The sequence below is a fragment of the Panicum virgatum genome, chromosome 1K (assembly GCF_016808335.1).
Source record: "Panicum virgatum strain AP13 chromosome 1K, P.virgatum_v5, whole genome shotgun sequence".
Classification (NCBI taxonomy): domain Eukaryota; kingdom Viridiplantae; phylum Streptophyta; class Magnoliopsida; order Poales; family Poaceae; genus Panicum; species Panicum virgatum.
Window position 1 is genome coordinate 8,871,399 of NC_053136.1, and position 26,232 is coordinate 8,897,630.

General features: G+C 41.6%; 4 protein-coding genes across 8 annotated transcripts in view; 1 reads left to right on the forward strand and 3 right to left on the reverse strand.

The window, feature by feature from the left end:
- The window catches only part of LOC120681809 (nuclear pore complex protein NUP205-like), a 33,695-nt gene extending 22,738 nt beyond the window's left edge, over positions 1 to 10,957 (reverse strand). The window contains exons 1-20 of one of the 4 annotated variants that reach the window (XR_005678157.1): positions 10,672 to 10,908; positions 10,458 to 10,553; positions 9,287 to 9,361; positions 9,082 to 9,186; positions 8,886 to 8,996; positions 8,275 to 8,434; positions 8,019 to 8,101; positions 7,788 to 7,910; positions 7,481 to 7,681; positions 6,671 to 6,760; positions 6,354 to 6,506; positions 5,085 to 5,201; positions 4,806 to 5,012; positions 3,388 to 3,489; positions 3,155 to 3,286; positions 1,940 to 2,073; positions 1,743 to 1,862; positions 1,442 to 1,547; positions 481 to 678; positions 277 to 395 (exon numbers count right to left, since the gene is read on the reverse strand). Coding sequence is in view for 3 of the 4 variants with exons in the window: in XM_039963463.1 (XP_039819397.1) it covers positions 277 to 395; positions 481 to 678; positions 1,442 to 1,547; positions 1,743 to 1,862; positions 1,940 to 2,073; positions 3,155 to 3,286; positions 3,388 to 3,489; positions 4,806 to 5,012; positions 5,085 to 5,201; positions 6,354 to 6,506; positions 6,671 to 6,760; positions 7,481 to 7,681; positions 7,788 to 7,910; positions 8,019 to 8,101; positions 8,275 to 8,434; positions 8,886 to 8,996; positions 9,082 to 9,186; positions 9,287 to 9,361; positions 10,458 to 10,553; positions 10,672 to 10,818 (2,579 nt within the window). In the remaining variant the exon portion in view is untranslated. Of the gene's footprint in view, positions 1 to 276; positions 396 to 480; positions 679 to 1,441; positions 1,548 to 1,742; positions 1,863 to 1,939; positions 2,074 to 3,154; positions 3,287 to 3,387; positions 3,490 to 4,805; positions 5,013 to 5,084; positions 5,202 to 6,353; positions 6,507 to 6,670; positions 6,761 to 7,480; positions 7,682 to 7,787; positions 7,911 to 8,018; positions 8,102 to 8,274; positions 8,435 to 8,885; positions 8,997 to 9,081; positions 9,187 to 9,286; positions 9,362 to 10,457; positions 10,554 to 10,671 lie in introns of all 4 variants that reach the window. The other 3 variants (XM_039963463.1, XM_039963537.1, XM_039963615.1) reach the window with 3 other exon arrangements.
- A 3,828-nt stretch (positions 10,958 to 14,785) lies between these two features.
- On the forward strand, positions 14,786 to 16,546 carry LOC120651163 (adenine nucleotide transporter BT1, chloroplastic/amyloplastic/mitochondrial-like). The gene is made up of 3 exons (XM_039928558.1): positions 14,786 to 15,370; positions 15,503 to 15,664; positions 15,752 to 16,546. Exons 1-3 carry the CDS (start codon positions 14,786 to 14,788, stop codon positions 16,286 to 16,288), a joined length of 1,284 nt encoding a protein of 427 aa, XP_039784492.1. The 3' UTR covers positions 16,289 to 16,546.
- A 259-nt stretch (positions 16,547 to 16,805) lies between these two features.
- Positions 16,806 to 20,684, reverse strand: LOC120682084 (uncharacterized protein At2g34160-like). Of its 2 annotated transcripts, XM_039963920.1 has the most exons (5): positions 20,357 to 20,659; positions 20,046 to 20,094; positions 17,357 to 17,419; positions 17,212 to 17,276; positions 16,806 to 17,119 (listed from the first exon to the last, which is right to left on the reverse strand). In XM_039963920.1, the coding sequence occupies exons 1-5, from the start codon at positions 20,504 to 20,506 to the stop codon at positions 17,024 to 17,026; spliced, it is 423 nt and encodes a 140-aa protein (XP_039819854.1). In that variant the 5' UTR covers positions 20,507 to 20,659; the 3' UTR covers positions 16,806 to 17,023. The 2 variants fall into 2 exon arrangements, with proteins under 2 accessions (XP_039819854.1, XP_039819792.1); XM_039963858.1 differs by lacking the exons at positions 16,806 to 17,119; positions 17,212 to 17,276; positions 17,357 to 17,419 and adding an exon at positions 18,595 to 19,216 and having other exon boundaries at positions 20,357 to 20,684.
- Positions 20,685 to 21,817: 1,133 nt separating this feature from the next.
- Positions 21,818 to 25,375, reverse strand: LOC120682196. The gene is made up of 8 exons (XM_039964026.1): positions 25,086 to 25,375; positions 24,833 to 24,961; positions 24,314 to 24,429; positions 23,132 to 23,213; positions 22,939 to 22,998; positions 22,738 to 22,845; positions 22,563 to 22,608; positions 21,818 to 22,407 (listed from the first exon to the last, which is right to left on the reverse strand). The coding sequence occupies exons 1-8, from the start codon at positions 25,179 to 25,181 to the stop codon at positions 22,190 to 22,192; spliced, it is 855 nt and encodes a 284-aa protein (XP_039819960.1). The 5' UTR covers positions 25,182 to 25,375; the 3' UTR covers positions 21,818 to 22,189.
- Between the last annotated feature and the right edge of the window lie 857 nt (positions 25,376 to 26,232).

The window sequence follows — 26,232 nt, forward strand, 5'->3', positions numbered from 1 at the left end:
ACAGTGCTCTCGCACACCCCTTTGCTGGACGTACGGCCCCACGGCCAAAATCAAGATAAACCCGTGCGTTACTGTGTTGCCTCTTGCATCAACATCTGGGACGAGGAACACGCAGCATCATCACTAGTTGGGTCCGGACCGCCGGGTCAGGACACCGACAAGAACATATATAAGCAAACTAGCACACTTGAATTAATTACAGAAATTTCATGTCTTAATACTGAATAAGAACTAGACACGCAGCTAAAGGAAAAAATAAAAGTAATTTGGATATACCTCAGGATGCCCATAATTTTTATTGAACACTGTTGAATTTGGGGAAGATAGTCATATCGTATAAACTCTAGCAATGCTATTATCTGCCTATGATTTTTTGCTAAAATAACATCCAATGGCTGCATAATCCATAAAAAACAGAAAAACAATTAGATGAAGATGGCTATGCAAAACCCCACAACCGAAATAAGCAAAGTACAAAACCTGGTAGAGCGGTCGGAAAACATCAGCAAGAGCAAGATCTTTCTCCATGACAAGAATTAATATTTCAAGAGATAGATGGACAGTTTTCTCCAAAAGAATACCATATGTCTGGGTAGTCCGCTCATTGACAATAGAGTCAACACCCACTAATATTATGTTCATGATATTGCGGAATGCAACTTTCCCACTCATGAAATCCTGGTCAGAATTCCACAACCACAATTCATAATGTATAGCACGAGGTGAAATAGAAGCTTATGCAAAAAAAAATGTAATATCTTTAAACAGACATATCTGGGATAACAAACACTCCACAAAGCAAACAAGCAAGCAAATCCACTGAAGCAAAGCATTTAACAGGTAATCTGAAGGGTAAAAACATAAACTTATCTGCTAAAAAAGAAAAGTTTTTTAAACCAGAGCATCACCATATAACTGATGGGCATGAAATATCATATAGCAATATATTCCAGAAAATATTGTTATTTATTTATTTGATGATATTGCTATTTATTTTTTTAGATAATACTATTTCTATGATGATAGTATATGTAGAAAGAAAGCTCACTATTTCACTGTTGACCCTAGTGCTACCTTGCCTACAGTTTCTGAATATAGAAGAACAATAATTCATGTATGTTTATTAGCAATATTCAGATAATTTTTCAGCCATCCAAGTTCCACGCAAAGCATAACTCAATAATATGATGCTGCAAACATGCTAAATACCTTCCACTACTAGCTAAGGAATATTATACACACATCGTTAAAGGATCACTGTTCTAGACTCCTGACAACAAGCAGGGAATCTGGAGTAAGGACTGCGCAATATTCACAATGAAAAGTGGCTCCAATTGCAACATGATGGTCAATGAACTTCCAAGTAAAGTAAATAATCCCACATTGAGAATATGAAATATGTTAGCAGTTAGGACTTCTCAAAATCAGTACATGGACATACTTTGAGTAGTTCTAGCTGAGGGAGCTGTCTCTCAATGGATGAAGGGGCTGATGTGTTAACAGAAGCATAAATGTCATCATCATTTATGTCATACATGCTCAAAACCCTGTACAAACAATAGCCAATTTGTTACCGAGTGCACCACTGCATTTTATGGCAAACAAAGCAAGAGACTGGAAGATCCAAAAAACTATCCAGATAAAAAGGGATATCTGGATCAAGGGTTCACATTCCATGGTTCCCCATTCCAAAAAGAAAAAAAGCAATAATTTTTAAACAAAAAAATTCACACACTACTCACATGCGGAAATGCTCCAGGCAGGCAAGTGCAAGCTCCCATTTTTCCTGAGGATCAGCGTAGGCTCTTTGAGGAAAAGGACCGAAGACATCCTCATAAACGAACTTAAAGATACCCATGAACCTGTTAGAAAAACGCATCTTACTCTCAGAAGGTGTTGAAGGTCAGGAAATGACAACAACTAGTAAAAGTTTAAGCACCTCCGGCCTCTGTCACTTATGTTTCTTTCTTCTGCAATAAGTGCATTGATCAATTTGAGAAAAGATATGGTCGAGGGGTAACTCTCCCTCCTTGCTTCCACTTCATTCAACTCAAATCGCATATCATAGATCTGCTGCCAACATAGAAGAAACAACATGCTGAATTGAGATTATTGTGGTATTTTCATATGAACATGGCAGACTAGTAGATTGTATGTCAGATTCTGCTGAAAGTTGACTTCATTCAAGAACCTAACATGAAGCATTTTGCAAGCATAGGTTGAATTCAAGTGTTTCGTGTATTTGTTGCCCCATATGTTGAAGCAAAAACAAATGACAAAAAATGAATCGAGTAGCATTATCAACACTCTTTAGTTGCTGCTTTCCAATGCATCAGACGACGGGAACCAAAGCCTTCCAACAGAGGGAGCTGTAGTTGTTTAAGACTTAAGAAGCAGACCTTGTTTCACTAAGTGTTGTGTTACCTTTTCATTAAGAACAGTGAGGAATAAGCAACTAATAAAATGAATAGCGGTTTCAACAAACTTTAGTTGCTGCTTTGCAGTGCATCAGATAATGGGCATCACCTAGAGGAAACTGATCATTTTAGAATCAGATCTTGTATCACCTAACTTAAGTGTTTGCCAGCTTTGACATAAATAACAGGCATTCTCACAAACTTGTGGTTCCAGAGACTGAATATAAGGTAACCAAAACAAGACAACATAAAGAAATATACATCAATAGTAAATCAGATAAGCTAAGAAAATAGTGCCGAGTCGCAACTAAACCAAACACAGCATCTAGCAGCCAGTACTAAGGGAAAAGGTAAGATCAAGGTGCAAGATTGGCATCTATATGAAATAAGTAAATGTATAATTACGACTACAGCGCAGGTTCATTGTTTTTCACAACAGAAAAATAAAAATATGTGTATACCAGGTTAATTTACGATAAACAGTACTTCATAAACATATGTAAAAAGAAGAAAATAGGGTTTTTTTTATATTTCTTTCTTTATATTATACTTCATAAACAACTTTGCTATATTTTACAATAGCAAATAGTGGTTAAAGTAGTGGGTTGGTGGTTGTACCAATGTACAAAACGGCACTTCTCTGACTTGAGGAAGTATGTTGCTTTGCTTGATGACCAAATAACGAATTAGAAAGTAGACAGTAAATAGGAAATTAATGAAACGGTAAACATCTGTACCTGTGTTGCTGTATGGTGGCCCAGTGGAGCTGTAACCACTGGAAGGTCATATTGCTCAAGATAATTCCAAATAGCATCTTTTAGTAGGGGTGACACTTTGATAAATGCAGCTATTGAATTTCGCAAAGCCCCCTGCATATGTTTCAAGCACATATTACAAGGAAACATAACCACCACCCAACCAAACTATAAAAACAGATGTACATACACACTCAGAACATAAAGGCTTGTACCTTCAAGTACGGAGGCACATTTTCATAGCTTAGAAGCTTAAATAAAGGTTCAATGTCAGGGAACCATTTCCTTCGTTCCATAGGATTCCCATTTTCCACCACCTACAGCATGTTCACAGTTTCTTTAGTCACAACAGCAACAGTAATCTGTATAACATTATGCATGATGAAAAGAGCATTTTATAACACACATAGCATCTGATCAAAATGTTGCTACTTAGTACACATTTATGGCCAGTACAGCTGAGCTATGTTACCCGGACACAGTCACGTATCGCATGTCCAATACGTGTCCGACACAGATACGGGCATGGATACGTATCCGCTGAGTATCAGGAAAAAATAAATCGCAAGTAATTAATTACGTGGGCAAGGCATGTATCTGCACATTTTTTTTGGACACGGCCCAGTCCACATAGCACTCCAGCCTCCTATCCCATGCCCCTGACATAGCCCCCGACACACAGCACGCTCACGCTCGGACACACACAGGCGCCGTCCGACCAGGCTCCCGCCTGCATGAGTGCCACCGCTTGCCGGCAAGGAGGAGCGCCAGCTGCAATCCTCAGTGAGTTTCTCGTTCTCATTGTCCTCTTGATTGATTTCTCATTGATTTCTTCGTTTCATTTCTTTTCCTCTCTGATTTCCTCCTCCCAATCCACATTTCTGTCTTTCTGATCTAGTGACCTTTTCTTGGCTTCTTGCTTGCTTCTACATCGAGCAGTGCTGGTGCTGGTGCTGGTGCTGGTGCTGGTGCTGGTGCTAGTGGTAATGTAGGATCTGCAGCCACGATTGATATAAAATCCAAATGGCTAAACTCATTGAACATGACGATTTGGTCTTTGTGCAATCAAATCTGAGATATATGTCAAGAAAAAAAGATGCATACAAGACAGGAGGACTAGGAGAGACAAGAATGTGGGATGTGAGAGGAGATTCTTTTGACCTATTTCTTATTGTTGCGAACTTTGCTATGCATTGTTTTATTTATTTATTTATTTTAAAAATTCTGAAACTAAGTTTTTGGAAGGTTTTTGGGAAAATGCCGTATCCGTATCGGCCTCGAGTATCCGTATATGTGTAACTTAGCAGCTGAGGGACCAGAAGAGTTTTGTCTCAATGAAAATTCAACTAAGTTTCCAGAACCTCGATAAAGAGCTGTATGCATGTAAAAAGAACCTACTCAATGAGTTATAAGATAAGAAAGATTGAGAATTTGCTAAGACAAAGGCTGATTCAATTTCTGATTTTTCAAAGAAACATGCATAGCTGATATAGCCATAGAAAATGGAAGGTAAAGCTGAAAGTAATATACTCGTATGATGATTCCAAAATCATCAGATGTGCAAGTTTTACTGTGAACACAGCTAGGCAAGACAAGCAAAACAAATGAATAAGAAATGCAAGAAATTTCACACCTTCTGAAGAACTGCTAAATAAGCAACAAGTGCCTGTGCATCCCCCTCAGGAAAATCAGGTAGTATGCTTGCAGAAGATTGAATAGATTTTTTAAACTTCTCCTCATAGATAGATAAGCAATCAAACAAAGTGCTCCATCCAACTGAGCGATAAATTTTTCCCTGAAGCAGCTCATAGACTTTGGCAGCACCAACTTCAGTGGAGGCCTAACAGGTCCAATAGTTCAGTCACAGAAAAAGATGAAAAAAAACGAACAGAGCAGTAACCATAATGCATACCAAAGTACTGAGAAGTCCAAGGAAGGCCACAAGAGTTTGTGTGTTGGTATGGTCTTCTCCTGCATATATAACAAAGGTCCACAGTTCCTCGTTTCCATGCACTAGCTCAGGTTCTTTCTGATGAGAACACACACATAAAAAAAAAAGATTGCGATTGTCATACAAACTTCTCAAACCAAAAGCAAAGTAAAGAAGAAAAGCACGTGAGACATCATTCAAATAGCATGCCTTATTGACAACAAGACTAATCAAATAATGTGTTCAGCAGAAATGAGATAACCTTATTGGATATAGTGCAGTCAAAATTTCTTTACCACTGCAAGTACATTTGTACGATCAAAAAACAGGGTTTAAAGTAGAACCCGAGAAACTTTAAACTCCACAAATAAAAATGCATCACCATCCTTTTGGTGATCACAATTACAACAGATGGAAGTAGTTACTAGACTAGAGGGAAGAACATTTCTTAGCCTTGAATCGAAACATGGCCAAGACTCACCTTTGATGAAGCACTTAACAATGTCCATAAAATATGCGAAATATAAAGTGGCAAACAAAGTACGAAATTACAAACTAGCTTAGCCACATAATAGCCTGACAAGTTAGTCAGCAATAAGCAAGACCAAGCTCTTTCATAATAAACTCCATTGAGGCCTAGCAAAACTTGTTCGATGCACACCATGATTATATAAAGTCTACCAAACATTCAAACTAAAGGTTGCATTCTACTATGGTAACTAACTGTGGTTGAATTAGATGTGTCAATAACATCTCATCACATTCTTGAACATGAACACGAGTTTCTGACCAACTCAAGACTGTCCAAACATGATAAAAGAAGCATTGGTCCTGGGAAATGACACTCAAACTCGGACACATGTTGCCTGAATCTGACTCGGATTTGAATTCTGGTGTTCAAGTAACACTTGATAGTCATGCAATTTATGGTTCCTATGCCCCAGAATGGTATATGGAACATGTGTGTGCACCCCAAAATAAATCATGAGTACAATGTTGTGTGCACATGCAAAATGTTAGTGCATTTTGCCCAGGATGCAGAGAAGCTAGAAGAAAAGCGATGCAAGAATAATACATGATGCAGCATTCGATTTCTACATTTTTTTCCTTGCAACAATGCACGGCAACCATTGTCTTGGAAAGCACTATCAGCCTACACATATGAGGATGCAACACCAACGTCAACCTGAATCAATACATGTTTTCAGGCTCCCAGATTCGATTTGACTATATAAGTTGCAGAAACATTACCTGATAGATTTCTCTAATTAGTTCCAGCAAGGATATAAAAGGCTCATTTGGCTGACCACCTTGTTCCCCATTTCTAACAGGATCTTCTCGATGATCTCGCACTGGCCCATATGGACTGAGGGCAGTCATTGCTTTTTTCTTAATTTCCTTTATCTGTTAATTAAAGTATATAATATTATTATTTTTGCACAAGTAATTAAGGAAGTTACTTGGCAAGTACTTCCAATTGTAGAACAAAAATCATAGATTTCTATCAGCTGCCAAACAGGAAAATGGGTAATATACTAGGCCATTATGGTTCTATGAGGTACTCTAACCTTATCTCTAGAAGTTGGGTGGGAAATAAAGCACATCATTAACTTGTGCGTGTAGCCAGTGTACATGTAGACAATGTCCTCATCATCATTCTGCATTAGATGAGAAAAAAATAAGGATAACCAAGAAGGATATCTTATGCCTCACAGGAAAATAGGCAAGCATTTCTCGCAATCAGGATGGATGCAAAGCTTTTCTCTGCACAGAGTACTGACATATACCTCATAGTTTGAGCATTAGCAAGGGATAGGAAGAAAAGTTAATGAAGTACATGTACTACATTCATAACCTCGTTAATCAAGTTTTTTCCTTCTTAATTTCTTACATTCTGCTCCCAACTATCACTCCACACTTCCAGAGTATGAGGTTTGGAAAAGACCAACAATATAAGATAATAAATATGCTTGAATTTTAAGAGCACAAGGATTCCAAAATCAGTGAGATAAAGGTTATGAGTGGAGTGAAGTTAGAGACAGCAACTAAAAAACTAATCAAACAGAATTCAACTAAATAAAGATGAGCCGCTGTAGGTTTGCTTCTAGCATACCTCAGCGAAAATCAAACTAAGATAATTGGTAGAGGCAACAGATAAGCATGACAAAACAGAAGGGACATATACAGAGAAATATATTGGAGCCAAGATTACGTGAATATATTAGAGGATTCTTTTTTGAAACAATAACGCAATACGTACAAGAACATAGATTAGTTCAAACTTAAAAAAATAATTAGTTATTTGCACAAGCAGCAGGACCATGAATAATTAAGCATGCAGTTGAAGGAGATTGCATTGAAATACAGATTCTCGATACCTGGTATGCAGCTGTTTTCAGAACTCGCTCCCGCAAAAACTCAAAAGAATTTTGACGACAGATAATTTCCAGACATGACCAAATATCTGACATTTCTCTTGAATTACTTCGATCTTGAGTTAGCATCAAATGAACAGACCATGCAAGTCGCACAACACCAACAAATCCTTCAACAGTCATATTGTTTCCTGTCCTCATCACCTGAAAAAAAAATCATAGGTTGCCATGGTAAAAAAAAATGTTATATGTTCAATCAAAGTATTAACTATTAAATAATGTTAGTGAAAATACATATATTAAAGCTTACAAGTTCATGAAATTCATGTCTAAATGAGGAATCAGACGATGACAATGATCCCTTCTCATGAGAAGTACTTAGGGCATCAGAAATAAAAGTTGCTACAAGAGAAAACAGAACTCCATAGGTGATCTGCAATGATGAAAGTAAGTTTTTGTTTGACAACAACCATTATACAGATCTGCACAACCTGTGTATAACCATCATATCATTCCAAAGTAACTCGTTCACAATTCAAACCTGAAGCTCCACGCTTGTATTTTGATTTGCTTCAGCTGCACAGTCTTTCAATATTGAAAATACATCCTTAACCTCCTTGGGGCCTAAATGAAGTTGCATAAAGCATTATTGTTTGCTTTCCATAAAGTGACGTGAACAAAAGTTTGCACACACACAGCAAATAGGCTGATGCGCGCAAATGAATGATTAAAATCACTTGGTAAGTGTTCGATAAAAATCACTTGATAAAGGCCATATAACAGAAGGTTTAGCTTACTCATTAGTTTAATAAGTGTGGAAAGAGCAAGGCAGTGGCTCAAACTTAATCTCTCTCTCGAGACTATCGCCTTTCTTTCCACAAGAGCCCCTCTAAAATCAAGCACATAACGCTCAGAGCTTGGTCGGCCAATTCCAGCTGGTTCTTCACGGTTTAACTCCTTTATGGAAAAAAAAGTAGTTATACCTCAGTCATCATTTACCACAAAGAAAAAAGACTAAACTTTTGGAGCATTTTTAAACAGATTTTTTAGCTGTACTGGTTGCTAAGAAATACTTGGAACAAAGAATGAACTAGCTTAGGATGTAACAGCAAATAAAACAATGAAAAAATGAACAGGGACAAGCTAGCAGCTCAAGACCAACATAAGCTCACCTAGCTTAGCGCAAAATCTCTACCTCTGTCCTTGTACACTATTTAGCATGTGTTTAAGCTTTTTAAATTTAAAATTGAGCTCAAAGAGTTAATTCAGAACCATTATTTGAAGAAGATTTGAGTTTACTGGATATGGCCTTAAGCTCACCGTGGTCATTTTATTTTAATATGTCCAATGCAATTCATTGAATAAAAGGTATGCATAGGGTACACATTCAAGTTTCATCAGGTCCAACCTTTACAAGTGCAATTATCCTTTGCCGGAGACCATCATTAAATAAAGGTTGCAATTGCTCGTCAATTTCAGACATCAGATCAGCATCAAGACCTTGGTCAAGTGCAACAGACTACAAAAGATGAAAGGAAAAACATCAAAAACATCCTTCAAGTCGAGTTATTCTACAACTGTAATCAAAATGATCAGTAGATTACTCTCAACAGAATGTACAACGAGGTTATAAGATCCCTTCTCTCCATGTACCAGAGGCCAGCTGCAAGTCTATACATTTCCAACGGTTCTCGACCATATAAAACCCACTGCAAAATCACCACCGTGAATGCATGTAAGGTGGTCAGATAGCAATCCAAACATGGCTGACAATAGGATAAGAAAAAAGTTTGATTCTGCAAAGTATACCTCTCTGTTAGCATCAACTAGCAAACGAACACACTCAATCTCATTAAGATTGAGTTCATCACTCAACTTAAGGGCCTGAAAAACAGAGATGCAGATTTAAGTCTTGAAAGAAGCAAAAGTGGAACTACTACATACTGTTGTCATAAATCAAAGGGCGCAAGTAGATTTATAAACAAAAAGATAAAGCCATGGCCTCATGGTGATTCATAGACGCAAATACGACCACAGAAAACATACAGATCTGAGCCTCAGGAATTATTAAGAGTGTGTGATAATGATTTGTGGGTTCAACCACAGGTAAGAATCCAACCAGCACAGTAGAGTGCAGAATATATTGTACTTGTTTTCTATCGCAAATTTATCAATTAAAGGAAAAGGAAGGACATCATAAGTCATGCAGTAAACATTTGTTGCACAACTTAAAGCATGTGATATGAGAAGATAAAAGCCTACAGAAAAATGGAGCAGTAGTTTGAACATTGCTCTTTGCTTAACAGTAACAATGTAGCATCAAGCCAGGAATCTATGAGCCTAGTCATACACTCGTACTTTTACTACCTGGTGCCTAAGCTGGTAACATCCTACCATTTAATTAGCAAGGTATTGATGTGATAAACACATTATTTTCTCATTCCTGTCAAGATGGTCATCAAACGTGGTCTCGGTTCATCATCTAAGGCTTGGTGCTACCAAGTACCAAAAGCAAACTTATCTGTCCACAGAACGTTGTAGTAGAAACCACATCCAACCATGATCCTCAAAAGAAAAAAGAATCACCAGACCGTAATCCACCATAATATAAAATCCTATCCTATAGTACTATAACACAAAGAAAATTGAGCTTCACCATTTCAAATGTTTGATACCAAACTACTGATACTGAGAAAATGAAACATTGAAGTAAATCATAGCTCATCTCAGCCAATGTCAGAAGACACATTGTTACAAATGACAATCTCATCTATCGGAGACTAGTTCAAAAGTACAGGTTTGCACCGAGATGTACCAACTCCCAGAGTGTCATTCTCATTCCCAAGCTCTAATCAAGAGAACAAGCATCCACTAGGAGCTTGTCCTGAACAGTACAATTAAGCAACTCGTGCACGCACCCTGGACAAAACTAACTAAATGACTGCAATCCACAAAAATATTGAGGAGGAAGGGAGCTTACAGTCTGCACATCAGTGTCGTCGAGAGTGATGGGCGGCATGTCCGGAAGCCGCACCTCCTTGCTCTCCACCTGAGTCCGGTCGGAAGCCTTCGGCCCCTGCCCACACACAGAGCGAGTAAGACGCCCAGACCCAAATTAAGCAAACCCGAGTCACCAGGCGGCACCGGCGAATCCTAGCACAACCAAGCGAATGTCCGGCACAGGGGGGGCGCACCGGGTAGGAGAGGAGCGCGCGGAACGCGGGCGCGGCGTCGCGGACAGCGTGCAGGAGCTCCACGCGCTGCGACGGCGACGGCGGCGCGGGGCCGAGCAGCGCCGCCTCGAAGATGGCCAGGAGCTCGCGCGGCGGAGGCGGCGCCATCGCCGGAGAGCAGACCCGCTCGCCGGCCGGAACCCTAGTGGGCGGAAAGCGATTTAAAACCCTAGTACACGAGCACGGGGCGGGCGGGCCTGTGGGTTTTGGGGAGGGAGAGACGAGCCGAGCGGCGCGGCGGCGGCGAAGGCCGTGGCATCTTGTGGCCATCTGGGCCGTTCGCCAGTTTTGAAGGCTAGCCACGCGCCGCCCGAAACACGTGAGGTTTCCTGTTTTTGGTACTGTTTATTTATGGTACCTTCCTTTCTGAACAACTCCGATATTTTCGTGAATTCCTTCCTGCGCCATCCAGAACTAGTGGAATTCTTGCAACTTGTAATAAAAAGAGTTGAGCCTGTCTACATGAATGCTAACAAATGGTGCTTTGAATTATTTTGTAGGAATCAGAAAAATGTAGTAACTATAATAGTGAGGCTAAATCGTAGGGAAGTGTTTCAAACAAATACAAATGTGTTATAGCAGCCATTTCAAGAGGCGTTAGATCTTTCTTTTACTATTTGTGCTGAAATTTAATTATTAATATTTAAAGCTAACAAGTGGGGCTATAGAACATTCAAATAGATTTGCTTTTAGATTGTGATCCTCCCTCCACTTCCTTTGAAACAATAACACGTCAAGTCACCAACTAAGGAATAGGAGCTAGGGCAATGCCTTTTTTAAGCCAGGCAATGCCTATTTTAACAGTGAGTATGGTTAAAGAAATTCTATTTTTGTAGTTGGTCTGAAAATAAGATATAATAGATAGAAATTGACTTTTGTGAATAATGAAATTAGGTGAGACACCTTGTTATTTTTAAGTAAATCTATCTTATAGATGAGAAAAATGTTTCTATTTTACCAAAGTGTTGCTTTCATAATGGAGAATGGGTAATCGGACTAGATGCTTAATCGCTTGATGATCTTGGGTTGCACATGCGTGGGCTGAGCGTGCAATCCATCGTTTGCGCCTCATGTATCGTAGTTGTCGGTTTTTCTTTATATCGGACTTTTTTGTTTATTTAAATTTCAGTTGAACTTGTGAATTATTATGTATTCAAACTTAATTTGTAAAATAAAAGTATCATAGTTTGTATTGTAATTGTAACTGTAAGAACTCTGGCACGTATTAACTATCTATGCTCACCTTCGAAAGAGTTCTGGTGTTTGTTTCGAATCGAAGGAATTAGTGGTTAAATTAAAATGCTACCCGTCAAACTATCGGTTTGCACCGTTTTTAGTATGTGCTGGCCAGATTAGCTATTCAAATGATGGTTAGCGGCTTAGCGCATTTAAACTGGTTTAATTTGGACGGTTTAACCACACACCACACTTGTCCTCGCAATGCACAAAAGCCCTAGCACTCAACAAACGCCTAGAACATTGTCTCTACACGACAATGCTATTTTTACATAAAAGTATTAAGTTGATGATCCCTTTATTTCTTCTCTCCTTACCTTGATATTGGAACAACCATGATAGAAAATAGTAGGAGGTGAAGCCAGGTGGCCTTAACTCTTCACTTCTACAACACCATAGCAAGTGATTTGAGGACAAATGGGATGGTTGACTATTAGACTAATGTACTTGTGTGGTCGATGAATGAAATGAATTGATTTGTCACCAACATATTCTATAGGCAGTTTTTAAATGCAAATGTTTGAAATGCTCCTATGTGCTACAAATGATGATTTGATGATATTGCATAACAGGAAATGCTCTATATATGAAAAGTGTGTTAACATTTGGGAGAAGCCAAGCAAGATTTACATGTCGGTGCCACGTTACTGCCTACTCTTGAGTGGATGAAAAATCAGCCATGCAAAGTCCGCATGATACCAAAGAAGGTGACAACACCGTACCCACATATTACACAAAGGCTCCAACCATGTGTTCCCAAGCAACCCTACAAGATACGTGAGATACTCATGTGGAAAGTGATGCAATGACAAAGCACCAACATGATGGTGCACGTGAGCATCTTTTGTATGTGTACCGGCCCCTGCGCACCATGCACTCGTGCCTCAACGCCCAGTGGATTTCTAGAATGGCACCTCACACATCTTGCTACTAATGAATCGACTTTGGCCTCTAAACAATAGCCAATTTAGATTCATCAATCTAAAATGACTTGTTTGATTTAAAAAAAATAAAATTAGTTGATCTATCTACACCTCATTCCTAAGCAAATTTCTAGTGTAAATATTAAGAATGGTCATATTGCATGGAGACCATATTTGGTACTAGAACATAAGGTGGGATGAGTTGATTGCTGAAACAAAATAGTCCATATATGAAACTTGTGTTACCAATTTGGACAGCAAACCATGCGATATTTACAAATCAATGACATGCACTTGTTGATGAGTGAGAATGTGATGAGAAGAAGAATTTTTAGACTTAGTTTAGTTTTGTATTCAGTTGAATATAAGATCCCCGATATCCGCAAGGAAGGAAGAAGACAGACTTCTACTAGGATTCCTATGTCATTCTACTAGGATTCATGCCTTGTAGCCGACTAGTAATCCTGCCTCCTGGAGTATATAAATTAAGGAGGGCAAGGGCACATAGATCGACAGAACAACCTTAAGCCTAAATGCATATATCTCAACCTTACAACAATACACCAAACAAAACATAGAGTATTACACTATTTAGCAACTTGAACATGTCTAAACCTTGTGTTGTGTGCACATTCGAGTTTCTGATCTCGGCGACACTCTGCCTATAATCTACTACGTACCTCGGGGTATCCCTCGGTAGGTTGGTGGTAAAAACACCAACATATTCTGTATTAGTTCTAGTTCTTTCTCAAAATAAATTAGTTATAAGATATCCTGTGGTGTCTTTTTGTTAAAAAAATCATCAACATTAAAGAAAGCAATAATAAACATAGATCGTACAACATCTCTTCGTGTATGGCTCCAACCAAGTGTGCCCACATCAAAGAACACATGTAGAGAGCACCATCAAGTAACACATGCCACAGACAAGAAATCAAACATTATACGTTTAGGTATCCATATGGCTGTGCATCGTGCACAAAGTGCCTTGGGGGATTAAAGCCATCTAGAATGACACCTCATGTATCATGACAGATGGAACCTTGTTGTATGTGTCTCATGCCAACACAAAAGGTGCCTTCACATGTTCTCCATCTCCAATAACAACTCAAGCAAAGACACTAGTTGCATGTTGTTCATATACCATATTGCAATCCAGAAAGGCACTTTTGCGATGTTCATATACCAACACAAAGTGCCTTCCATGTCGAATAACAATAAAAACTCAAGCAAAAACAATCGATCCATAGGTGTCATCATCTTCTTTACTGATTGTGTGCTATTCAAATACCACCTTACTTTATAGCTGCAAAGCACTCGTAGACATCCTCCCCATACGCCACAAAAAGTTTCATGTTGTAGAACAGATGCATCCCTCATCACTAAGCAACATGGTTGTCTCACACCTAGTAGTTTCCAAAATGTGATCACTACTCACGGCCATCGCCGGTGTGCTAAGGATCGGTGGGTGCTCTTGGTCTCATCCTTGCGGGGTTCAATAACTGAAGCTACAAAGTTTGTTGGCACCATTTTCTGTTGTAGGTGAGTCCAAAAACCCAACAAACAATGCAAGATGACATGCAATTCAAGCAAGATTTGACACATACATAAGTACACCACTAGTGTACACGACAAGTAGATGAATCCTTGCAGCTGGAAAGGCAACCCACGGGAGGGTTGCCACATCAGCAGTTTGGCGCCCCCAGAAATCCTAGTCACTTATAAAAGGCACCCTCCCCATGGCTGGAGAACAAGGCAAGTCATCTCCTCATCGAGATCCATCAGATTGGATTTCCTCACTGAAGGTAATTCTTAATCTATTGCCTTTTCTAATGTTGATAAAAATTGATAGCATGAACATTTACGTTGATGCCTTGTCATGGTGTTTTTAGGCAAGGATTTGCTTTGATTGACTGATGGCGGCGACAATGGCGGTGACAACGATGGTGACCAAGAGCAAGGAGAGCTGGTCTCTGCAACTCCCGAAGCTCGCTCACCCTTCGAAGCCACGAGGCGGGAAGACCGAGCTGGAGTTCGCTTGTCGGGCGATGTTCGCCAGTGTCGGCCTGAATGCGTGCTCAGGCGTCGCGCCGGGGCACGACCCGCGGGAGCACAACGTGAAGGCTCGACCTGCTGACAACTGCGACATCGCACGCCAACTTGGAGTCATCGTGCCAGGGGAACATGTTAGGGAGGACGCGGAGGAGATAGCGAAGAAGAAGGGTGGCAAGAAGCAGTTGGTGGGCGGTCTGAGGAAGGTGAGGGTCAAGATCGCCAACCCGCATCTGCGGCGCTTGGTTAGCGGTGCCATCGCTGGTGCAGTGTCGAGGACGTTCGTGGCGCCACTGGAGACGATCCGGACCCACCTAATGGTCGGTTGCAGCAATGCCAACTCCATGGCCGGGGTGTTCCAATGGATCTTGCAGAATGAAGGGTGGACAGGCCTGTTCCGCGGCAACATCGTCAATGTCCTCCGCGTCGCTCCTAGCAAGGCCATCGAGGTACCACATCTATCTATGCTCTCAAAACATCTCAAGATCATGGAGATCGTTTGTGTTTGTATCCATCATCAGTGACAATAAATAAACCACCCACCTTCTTTTGTCGTTTGTTTGTATGGTGGTTGCGTGCAGCATTTCACCTATGACACGGCCAAGAAGTTTCTAACCCCCAAGGCCAACGAGCCACCAAAGGTCCCGATCCCCACGCCGCTAGTCGCTGGAGCTATGGCTGGAGTTGCCTCTACCTTGTGCACCTATCCCATGGAGTTGATCAAGACCCGGGTTACCATCGAGGTGAACCAAACCGCAAGCCATTTTGTCCTAATTAGAAACAACGACATCTAGTAGATTGAAGCCTAACCATTGTGTCATGGCTTGCAGAAGGATGCATACGACAACGTGGCACACGCGTTCATGAAGATCCTTCGTGAGGAGGGCCCATCGGAGCTGTACCGTGGGTTGGCACCTAGCCTGATTGGCGTGGTGCCATATGCGGCTTGCAACTTCTACGCCTACGAGACGCTCAAACGGCTCTACCGCCGCGCGACAGGGCGACGCCCTGGCGCGGATGTGGGCGCCGTGGCGACGCTACTCATTGGGTCGGCGGCTGGCGCCATCGCAAGCACAGCCACATTCCCGCTAGAGGTGGCGCGCAAGCATATGCAGGTGGGCGCCGTGGGCGGGAGGCAGGTTTATCGTCATGTCTTGCATGCCATGTACTGCATCCTCAAGAAGGAGGGCGTCGCTGGACTGTATCGCGGCCTGGGTCCTAGCTGCATCAAGCTCATGCCTGCCGCTGGCATCTCTTTCATGTGCTACGAGGCTTGCAAGAAGATCCTGGTCGACAAAGAGGACGAGAAGGAGGAGGAGGAGGAAGGTGGTGAAGCTAGCAACGGGGACAAGAACAAGGTAGCATGATCAAATGTTGGTATTAAGACCATCTTGTTGTGAAGCCTGGGACAAAAATAATGGACAAGTATATTTGGAGTTCGATTTGGTTCCTTGGTCTTATGCTTTGTTTGTATTCAAAACAAGTTCTAAGTTCAGAGTTGGGGTTTGCGCTTTCATGTTGCATGTTTGTATTAGTACTCTATTGGGCTATTGGCCTATTTGGAGTTCAATTTGTTGTCATATATGCAAGTTTGTGTTTGTACTATATCTTCATATCTTAGTTTAGTTTGTCATGTTATGTTTGCATTATTAGTACTATACTTTTCTATTTGGAATCCAAGTCGGTGTGTTTCGAGGTTTGGCAAACATTGCATCGAGTAGATGTGTTCACATTGAATCAGAGTAAACATTTTAGCTGAATTGGCAATTATTGTTACTGAACTATGCACAATAATCAGGTAAGATGTAAATGGATGTAGCATATGCAATTCTTCCGATTCCGATACATTTTAGAGAACTTCAAATTTTGCAACACCACAGAAGATTTACGAGCTGAACAAAATAATATCTTCTGAATGGAAATACGGACAGGACAAAACAAGAGTATCATACTGAACACAAGTTGTACCATCCAGAATTAATGAATCAAATAAAAGTGTACTAAATAAGCTGCACACACACGACTCTTCTGACTCGCCTAAGAACTGAGCAAATCTATCTCCAGTACAGTAAAATAAGCTACAACAGAGGTTCTGTAGATATTTAGCTTTGCTCTTCAGCCTCAGTAGCCTCCCTCTCTTCTGCAGCCGCAGCCATTAGCCCATCAAATTTCTCGGTCTTGCCAAGCAATATTTCAATCTGACCAGGACACAAATTAGTTAGGTGTAAGTAAAAGCCCCTACAATAATCTTGAAAAAATGCATAAGCATTGCCATGGGAAACAAATTTACCTTGGCCTTCTGGATAGCGCGGTTCCTAGTTTCATCTTTTACATCAACAGTTGATGTCATGATTTCTGCAAGTGATTCTTAGTAAGATTAGACTGAAAAAAGAGTGGAATTCATTGAACATTATGACTCATTCAGCAAGACTCACTCTTCTCCACAGCAAAGCCATTATTTTTCAGAATTTCTGCAATAGTCACAACTATTGCAATGGCTGAAAGGACAAAGTTACCGCGTTTAGTATATAAAAAGGTCATGTACATACACAACAGCAGAGGTGAATAGGAGGGGGAAGAGGGGGAGGTAAATAAAATAGGTATGCAATACAACAATTCCCAAAGTGTACATTAACAATACAACAATTCCCAAAGTGTACATTAACAATACAACAATGCTTGAAGTGTAAATTAACAAACTCCCATAAATTTTGACTTCAGTTACATAAGTTATGAACTGACCAAGAATAAAAAAGAACGGAGGCAGTAACATACATCAATGCAAATTTGATCTTAGAAATTGTTTGCCAGAAAATTTATGGCAACTTGCTGCACAACATGATTAAAGCAAGTCATACGACAAGATAAGGACGCATAATTTTGTGAACATGTTGGTAGTCTTAGAACTCATTTAAGTGACCCAGTCAGCCCACATATGGCCCTCTAAACTATAAGCCGGTAATGCAAAATGCAGTTAGGATCAGCCTGGGTTGTATAGGCGAATGCCACCTTGCACTCACGTGAGGCCCAAATTCAACACCTATGTTTGTTCCTTACTCCATATAATTTACTACGGAGCCTACACAACATCCCATTGTTGGGTATTTTAGCGTCATGAATAAATCCGCAAGAACACGGATATAATTGTAGCTTTCACCTCAGAGTATTCCAAGGGTTATCGAATCCACAGGGAACGTGTGTGCACTCTCTTCTATTCTAGTCGGTCCAAGAACACACCAAGATAGGTTAAAAGGTAGAGAGGATTCCTAAGATAGTGCTACTGCTGAGTTAAAGGTCGATCTCTCGGGCACAATACTTGCTTCGGGCACCGACTGACAACTGGTCTGCCAGTCGACTCCGGCTAACAGCTCTACGCTATATCCGAACGTGGAGGATTACGAAGGACCAATAGGGTTGTCACCACCTATGGTCTACCTCTACTAAACTGTGGGATATAAGGCAAACAAAGGATAACCCTTAGCCTAGACACCACGCCTACACTGCTGATTACTACTACAGTCTAACTACGTATGATATCTCGTAGCAAACTACAACACTCTGTATGAATACAGAGCGACGAACCCGTGAGTAAGAGAACTGATCTCACTCAACTACAAGCACTACTAACATCTACTATACCAAGTAAAATACTAGAGATAGGAACCACGAATACTTACTAAACCCGAAGAATGTAGCAGCATCCGTAGAGGTACAAACTGGGGTAGAGTGCCGACACCCTGGCACTTCTCCCGAACTACTCCCTCACTCTCTTAGAGGTACAAAATGAAGAAGAGCACCGAAGACCGGCACCCCTCCTGAGTACCTCTACCCTCTCCCTACTCTAAGACACTTCTAAATCAAGAGAAGGCTTGAGAGAGCACTTGGATGGATGTGTTGAAATGGAGCCCCTCCCCTCATATATATATATAGGAGAGAGCCCCGACCAACAAGGTCGGTTTCAGTAGGTGATCCTCCCAGAACCGACTTCTAGGACCAATGGGGAGCTGCCACGTCGAAGCCTGAGGTCGGTTGGTGCTGTGGGCAGGTTGGTCGATCGGGTTGGTCGGCCAACCTTCGACCGCCCTGAATCGGCCCAACTTTGGTTGGGTGACTGCTAGGTGGGCCCTCATCACTAATCCACAGGTAATAGCTCTTGTCTAAGTCGGTAACTTGCTCAAGTGGGCCCATGAATCCATGTGCTGCTGAATGGCGCGCTCTGATTGGTCGACGCCTTTTGCCTTGGATTGAGGAGTGTGTTTTCTTGCTCTTGAAGTGTGTTTTCCCCCTTAATTCTCCTGCATACAAATATTTACCAACACTCGTAGAAATGGTCAGTAATAAATCCCTACCACTATGTTGATGTTTACATTTTATGTATTTATGCAGGAGTTGACGGCTTAAATTTGGTACTTAAGAGCCGTCAACACCCATCCCCTCCTCATGTCCCTGGCACCATCCCTATCAGCATCCATTGCACCACCTTAGTACACATGTTTACCTCTGTCCCCATGTGGTACACTCTACCTTAATAACTCCCAAACCACATAAAGCCAGATGAAAGCCTGACACAGACTATGCCAATATGAACTATGGTTATCTGTGTGCTAGTTGCTCCCCAATTACTTTAGGTCTGCTACTTGGTTCTTTAGGTAACAAGTTTACCAGCAATCCACTCACAGATGTAGAACTGAAGAAAGTTGTGTAGGAACCGAAGCTCAGTAGCCCCTACAGGACTTCTAGATAATTATGCTCACCAAAAAGAAAGATGAGCAATAATCTAAAAACAAGTACCAAAGTCACCATCCACGACTTTTGGCAAGTACAAAAAGATACCACACAACGACAATCAATAACATAAAGATGGAATCAATCACGCTACTGCTAAACATCCTTCCGCAATTTTTTGCAAACACGCAAAAGCTTTGAGTGTTAATTTTATAGAAGAAGAAGCTCAAAATAAGCCGATGAGTACGATGCGCCTTAGGCTTAGCACCCACAACCGCAAATAGTCTACTAGAAAAAATCTCAATCAATCGCTACATACTAGCGCAGCTCTACCGAGCTCCAATTAACGGATAAAGGTGTTTAATAAATAAAAAGAAAAGCTTTTTGGAGAAGATTTACCCATGCCGAGGGCCGAGAGCTCCACTTCGTTGTGCAGCTGCATGTACCTCTGCACAGGAACAACACATAACAGATTAGCGCCGCCATTTGCATCGTCTATTCTCGGAAGCACGCCCACACCCAGTCAAATCGCTCGCCACTACATCTCAAACCCAAGGAAGGGGAAGCTCTTCTATGTCACATTGTAGAGTTTAACCGCGCGAGCGGATCGAAATCCCCAAAGACAAAACAAGAAAACCCGAACAAGAGCAAGCCCCGGTGTTCTCCTCCACCGCAGAAGGCAACGTTTGGGTTTATTCCCCCATGCTCACCTTGGCAAGGTTGACATAGAAGAAGAGGGGCTTCTTGGTGTTGGAGACCTGGATGCGGTTCTTCTTGTGCCCCTCCGCGCCGCCACCGGCCGCCGTGGCCCCTCCGTCGGAGATGTTTAGGTTGTTCACGGCCTCGGTGACCTCATCCATCGCCGCCGTTGTGAGGAAACTCGAGAGCTTGGTGAAGCACGAGAGGGGGGGAGGGGTCAATGGGATTTCGACGGTAATGGTTGGAATCGGAGGGGGGGATGCCCTATCGCTGCGCTGGGTTTTATACGGGGTAGGGTTACGGCCGCGGCCCCAGGGTTTCCGGGGTTTTGCCTAAAATAGGGTCCTTGTCTGCGTCCAACGCCGGCTCGCAGCAGACAACGTCGTGTGTCCGTGTCCTGTCCGGTCATAGAACTAGGATCCTCAAAGCAGCTTCCGACCAGAATTCAACGCTTTTTCCCCCCTGTAAAGTTCGAATCATAGCAAAATCAAAACATGATCAACAGATCACCTTATCGCCGTCAATCATTGGGAGTGCAACTGTGCAAGGATGAATGGTTAAGATTCACCTCCTTGTGCAGGTTGTCACATTAGAGATGAACACGGTAGTAATAAAAAAAAAAGGCCATGCTCAGATGACAAAGCTAGTTACCGTGGGAAATATGGAAACCAAAAAACCTATACAAAGGTGATAGTGATACAAAGCTAGCTTCTGGTGGTATGCTATTACATGTTTCGAATGCGTGAAACTTTAACCACATTATGTAGTATACTCTGCCTTTTCTCCTAGCATTGGTTGGCAATAGAATTTAGTATGGATCGATAAATCTGAAGATGGCCTACTTGCTCATAGTGAAGGATATGTCTTGAGCCCCTTGCTATCGGCAATGGTCAAGGCAAACCAAGCTCCACCAACCAATTACCATCCTAAACTTCCCAACCGCTCTAGCATCTAGAAAACTGATTACCAGTTTACCCACATTGTATTGGCATATGGCAACATATGAACTTCAGCACTTGATGCCACTTGTCGAAAGGTTATTTAACAATTTGCCACCCCAATTGTTCAGATACTCTATGACTCAAATTCACTGTTTTAAAAATAGAGGATAATTGTTTAAATACTCTCTAACTCAAATTCAGTGTTTTAAAATAGAGGACAATAGTGGCTCCACGGAGCTGATCCAGTGCACACGACCATTGCAACAAAAATTGTGGGCTATATTGGTTGGAGAAGGATGCCCCTAAATACTATCGCCCGCTATATAAAACACTGCTCAAATGCATGTGCATGTCTACAAGGTGATTTTTTGACCGACATTTTAGAAATAAATAGTATAAAGAACGAACTGTTTTAAAAAGTACTTTCACGGTAATCTATGCAACTATTTGCATATTGACGCTCGTAATAATAAAAAAATAACTGGTAAGAATTCATCACGTAATTGAGAGCAAGCAAATGCAACTCAAAGATAGTGATAAACATTTACATTTTCTAAATTATTCAAGGCCACCTCAGGAACAAGTAACATTAATAGTGTTTTTTTGGGGGGGGGGGTATTACACGCGGCAAAATTATTACAAAATTCAAATCCGTGCAATCGTAGTTTACCAGTAATGATGACACCACTACACATGATGAATAGGAATCCATTCAGGCCACTACAGTCCAACCCGTTACCCTAGAGATTAAAATTTCAGTTTATTTTTCGTGCAATTTCAGTTGACCCGAACATACCAGAATCAAATTGCTTTCTACATTGTGAAAGGCAGAATGCAACTTCAAGGTACATCCGTGTGCACAGTCAACAGCGCGAAAGTGCAATATGATTCTTTCAGAGGATGTCATTGTTGGATTTGCTTTAGCTTTTCTTCTTGGTTTTCATAATCTTCAAGCCTCTTCAACCACCACAAACCTAAATCACATTCTGCCTCAGCTGCAATTTGAAACTGCTCCTTTGCTAGCTTTATGGGATCCTGCTGTACGGTCTTTTTCCGCATCTTCCCAGTTGATGGACTCTTACCTGAGTTAAACCTGGTAATCACTTCAGGTACTTCAGCACCTGAAGAAATTGCAATTTAGACCGCATATAATTAATTCGCAATTTGATGTTACCTGCTTTACAGTGTTAAATAACCAATATTCCATTATGAATAACACAATGATATGTAATTAGCTATCTAATTCGCAATCAGACACTGCAGTTATTTCACAAACCTTTAAGAAGCAAGGATCCATATGCAATGGCAGCTCCAGCATGTCCCTGAAGATGGCCAAAACTCAAAAGTCAGAACACAAAACCAGAAATAAGTTATGTATAAATAAAAGAAACAGAAACTTGAGCGTCCAATTCATATTTCATACTACTAATTCTGAGGGGAAAATCTGACACCTTTTCTGAAGCTCTATGAAAACACCACATTGCAGAAGCTATATCCCTCTTAACACAGTCCCCAGTTAAATATACAGCACCTAGTAGATACAAAGCGCCAGGGTGCAGCTGCAATCAAGGATTCAGGTGAAAAATAAAGCAGGCCCACCTAAAGGCACATCAGAAAGAATATAATCAGCATTCAAGTAGCATACTGCATACCTGGTCAACAGCTTGCTCAATGTAATGGAAAGCCTGTTGATCAGACTGAACATAGTCATTCTGCGAGAGCAGCCAGGGCAAATGATCAATTCAAGTGAACATAAATTCCATGAATATCAAATGTCCATTCCCTAGCAGAAAACCGGGTGATTGACTCATTTAGTAGAAAGGACAGAGGGCACGATGTGAAAACCTCAATTCTTAGTCGACATCCAAGTTCATACTGTGCATCTGGATCACCCATATTTGCAGCTTCAACCAACAAAGCAGCACCGCTGCACGCATTAGAAAGCATAGTTTAATTCAGATGACAAATATAATGATGCCAATTTGACAAGTCATGTGTCATGAGATGGCTGCAAAGAACAAATTTTCTAAACTGAAGACAGCTAAAGGCAAGGCTAACTTTACTTCCTATAGTATTTTAGGGCCTAATTGTGTGAACAGTGTTTAAGACACTCCAGCCAATTTCAATACATGTTCTAAACCTTATCTTCCAGTGTTGCAGTGCCAATTTCAATACATGTGTATCCCAACATCCATCAGTTAATGCTTTAGTAGCAAATTTTAATAATGCAACTAATGATGCAAATACTATTCTTATGAACTCTGTAATCCAATATATTGTTTGCAAAAGTGAGCTCCAATAGGCAAATTCCAACAGCTTTAGCCAGAATACAAATTGGTGGTTAGTGGTTACTGCTGAAACTTTTCACTGGTTGTGGATGCATAGACAAGGAACAAACTAATTTGCTCACCACCTTATTTCTCAAATGCTACCCTGTAGGCTGTAGCTTGTATCGCTCAATCAGGATGTTTAGACAAAGCTGCACCACAATAAACAGTACCATAATTCCACACACTAAAGTTCAGGTGACTCTTTGTGAGTGGGGACTCCAACACAAATGTCTGCTCAGCATACAAGTTACAGTAAGAACAAGATCATGTCCTGTTAAAACAGATTCGATGGCCCTATCTGGTGAGTATCGGTCACATTTATAAGATCCCAGCTCTGCTTTGCTAATTCACAATGTTAGAAGCCTAATATGGTAATATAAATATCATTTAATACGGTACATCGTAGTATCATTAGGCAGCAAACATTAATGAGCAATATGCCAGCTAATGTAGACTGAATAATCAATATGAAGTTTCCGAAACCAGCATTGACATACTTCTACAATGAAACTTATCAAGGATTTAGGACTCCATTAACTTTAAAAGGTGTATGAATGTATGTCACATATGTAACAGGTCTCAAAACATTAAGACATCAACAAAAGCATTGAAAAGACTATTTTCATGGATTTCCCATGTTCCTGAAACAGCAACAGAACAGGAAAACAAACACATGAAAGCAAACTAAGTCACTCACACTGCCTTACAAGCTCCAGGAACATGATACTTGAAATGCATCTTGCCCAGCCAATATCTCGCGTGGGTATTATCATTGTCGATCTCCAGAGCGAGCTCAAAGTTCTCCTTAGCACCCTTTTCACATGAAGAAAGATTTGGACAACAAAATGTTAAGAATGTTGGTAAAAAAACAGCGGTGTCAGTGTCACCATAAATCAATGAAACAGGTCACCATGATAAGTACAGCTTAGAGGAATAAGCCACTAAAGGAATAAGCTCAATGTGAACTAAGTAATTTCTCCACTCCAGAACTCCAACTGATGGTTTCGAGGAATATCTAGAGAACTTGTTGGTAGAGGAATGAGTGAATGACGTAAGCACCAACATGGCACTACCCCAAGTTCTCTGGCAATGCTGCAGGAGAGATCACAAATTTCACCTACTAGGCTATCAGTGAACCCTTTATTGCGGATTAGATGCTCCCTCATCTTATTGTGGAGAAATGGGGGTAGCAAGGAGGATAAACCCTAAGCCGTACCCTTAGAAGGGGGATGAGGCGCTTGTCGTTGTGGTCGGCGTAGTCGATGACGCGGTCGACCTCCTGGAGCGCGCTCCACCCCTTGGCTATCAGCTCCATCGCCTTCTTATTCCTGTCGTGCATCCACCTCTGCAACCACACGCGAAAAAAAAAATCGTATCAGCATTTCTGCTCGTCACCACAGCGCCACCAGAACGAAACCCCGATATCATCAGATGAGATCCGCCCACGCGCCGAAATACGCCGCCCTCACCTGCGGGTTCAGTGCGGCGGCGAGCTGGCTGGCGCGCGTGGAAGAGGAGGAAGACGAGGCGGCCGCGGAGAGCCGCCGCGCCGCCGCGGCGAGCATGGCGGCGCGCCGCCCGTTCCGGGAGGAACGAGTGCGGCGTGGGGGCCTAGCCGCGGGCTGCAGCTGGTGCCCTGGAGGTGGCGCCACCCCGCGCGCCCTCGTTGTCTTCGTCTCTTCCTACGGCTGCGGGCGGCGGGGAGCGTGGAAGCTATGGCGGCCGCTCAGGCCGTCGAGAGCCGGAGTCGCTGACCGGTGGGCCCCGCGTGACAGCAGCTTCGAGAAGGCAGATTTATGGGCCGGGCTGAGCGTACTCGAGGCCTAAAATTCCACCGTGGTACAGGGCCGGTTTGTACGGGCCTTGCGCACGCTTCTCTTTTCCATTTTAATTTTTGCAAGAAGTTTTTCCTTTTTAATTAGAGACGCGTTCAAAATTCTGAATCATTTTAACATTTAAAAGCATTTCACTTTTATCAATCATCATAAGGACCAATTAGAATCCATAAATAGACCAGTAGCTCCTTTGTCTACATTGAGCATGTCCTAAATAAATCGATAATCACATTATCATGGTAAGGAAACTGCAATGATTGCTATTTAGTTCTATAAGCTAAAACATTGCGAAGGGTTGATTTCCAGCTTCTTGTCGACAAGATGGTGGCAAAGCTTAACAGTTGAATGGCAGAAATTTGAATTACGCTGGAAGGCTAACTCTGGTCAAATCGGTTCTCACTTCAGATGTCATTTACTTCCTCACGGCTTTACGTGCACCAAAGGCAACCTTGCAGGATATCGACGCAAGGCGCAAACAGTTCCTTTGGGCCGGTATAGAGAGAATTATAGGGGCCAAGTGCAAGGTAAATTGGACAAGGGCTGCATGATCGAAGAAGAATGGAGGCCTAGATATCCTGCACCTCAGCAAATTTGCAAGAGCTCTCCGGCTTCGGTGGCTCTAGCGCGATTGGAATCCTGAGGGCAAACCTTGGGTCAGCAGTGAGCTTCCTTGCAACGAAAACATATAAGCATCTGTTTGCGGCAGCAACCACCATCAAAATTGGGAATGGAAAGAAAATAGCCTTTTGGAATAGTGCTTGGATGCAGGGCTTACGTCCAA

Bases quoted from the DNA above. Each gene is read 5' to 3' on its own strand.
- LOC120651163 (XM_039928558.1), top strand. From the start codon at position 14,786: ATGGCGGCGACAATGGCGGTGACAACGATGGTGACCAAGAGCAAGGAG. The intron at 15,371-15,502 runs GTACCACATCTA...GGTTGCGTGCAG, and splicing joins CTCCTAGCAAGGCCATCGAG to CATTTCACCTATGACACGGC. The intron at 15,665-15,751 runs GTGAACCAAACC...CATGGCTTGCAG, and splicing joins AGACCCGGGTTACCATCGAG to AAGGATGCATACGACAACGT.
- LOC120682084 (XM_039963858.1), bottom strand. From the start codon at position 20,506: ATGGATGAGGTCACCGAGGCCGTGAACAACCTAAACATCTCCGACGGA. The intron at 20,095-20,356 runs GTGAGCATGGGG...GTTCCTGTGCAG, and splicing joins TCTATGTCAACCTTGCCAAG to AGGTACATGCAGCTGCACAA. The intron at 19,217-20,045 runs GTAAATCTTCTC...ATTTGTATGCAG, and splicing joins GCTCTCGGCCCTCGGCATGG to GAGAATTAAGGGGGAAAACA.
- LOC120682196 (XM_039964026.1), bottom strand. From the start codon at position 25,181: ATGCTCGCCGCGGCGGCGCGGCGGCTCTCCGCGGCCGCCTCGTCTTCC. The intron at 24,962-25,085 runs GTGAGGGCGGCG...GTGTGGTTGCAG, and splicing joins CCGCCGCACTGAACCCGCAG to AGGTGGATGCACGACAGGAA. The intron at 23,214-24,313 runs GTGAGTGACTTA...TAATGCGTGCAG, and splicing joins CCTGGAGCTTGTAAGGCAGT to CGGTGCTGCTTTGTTGGTTG.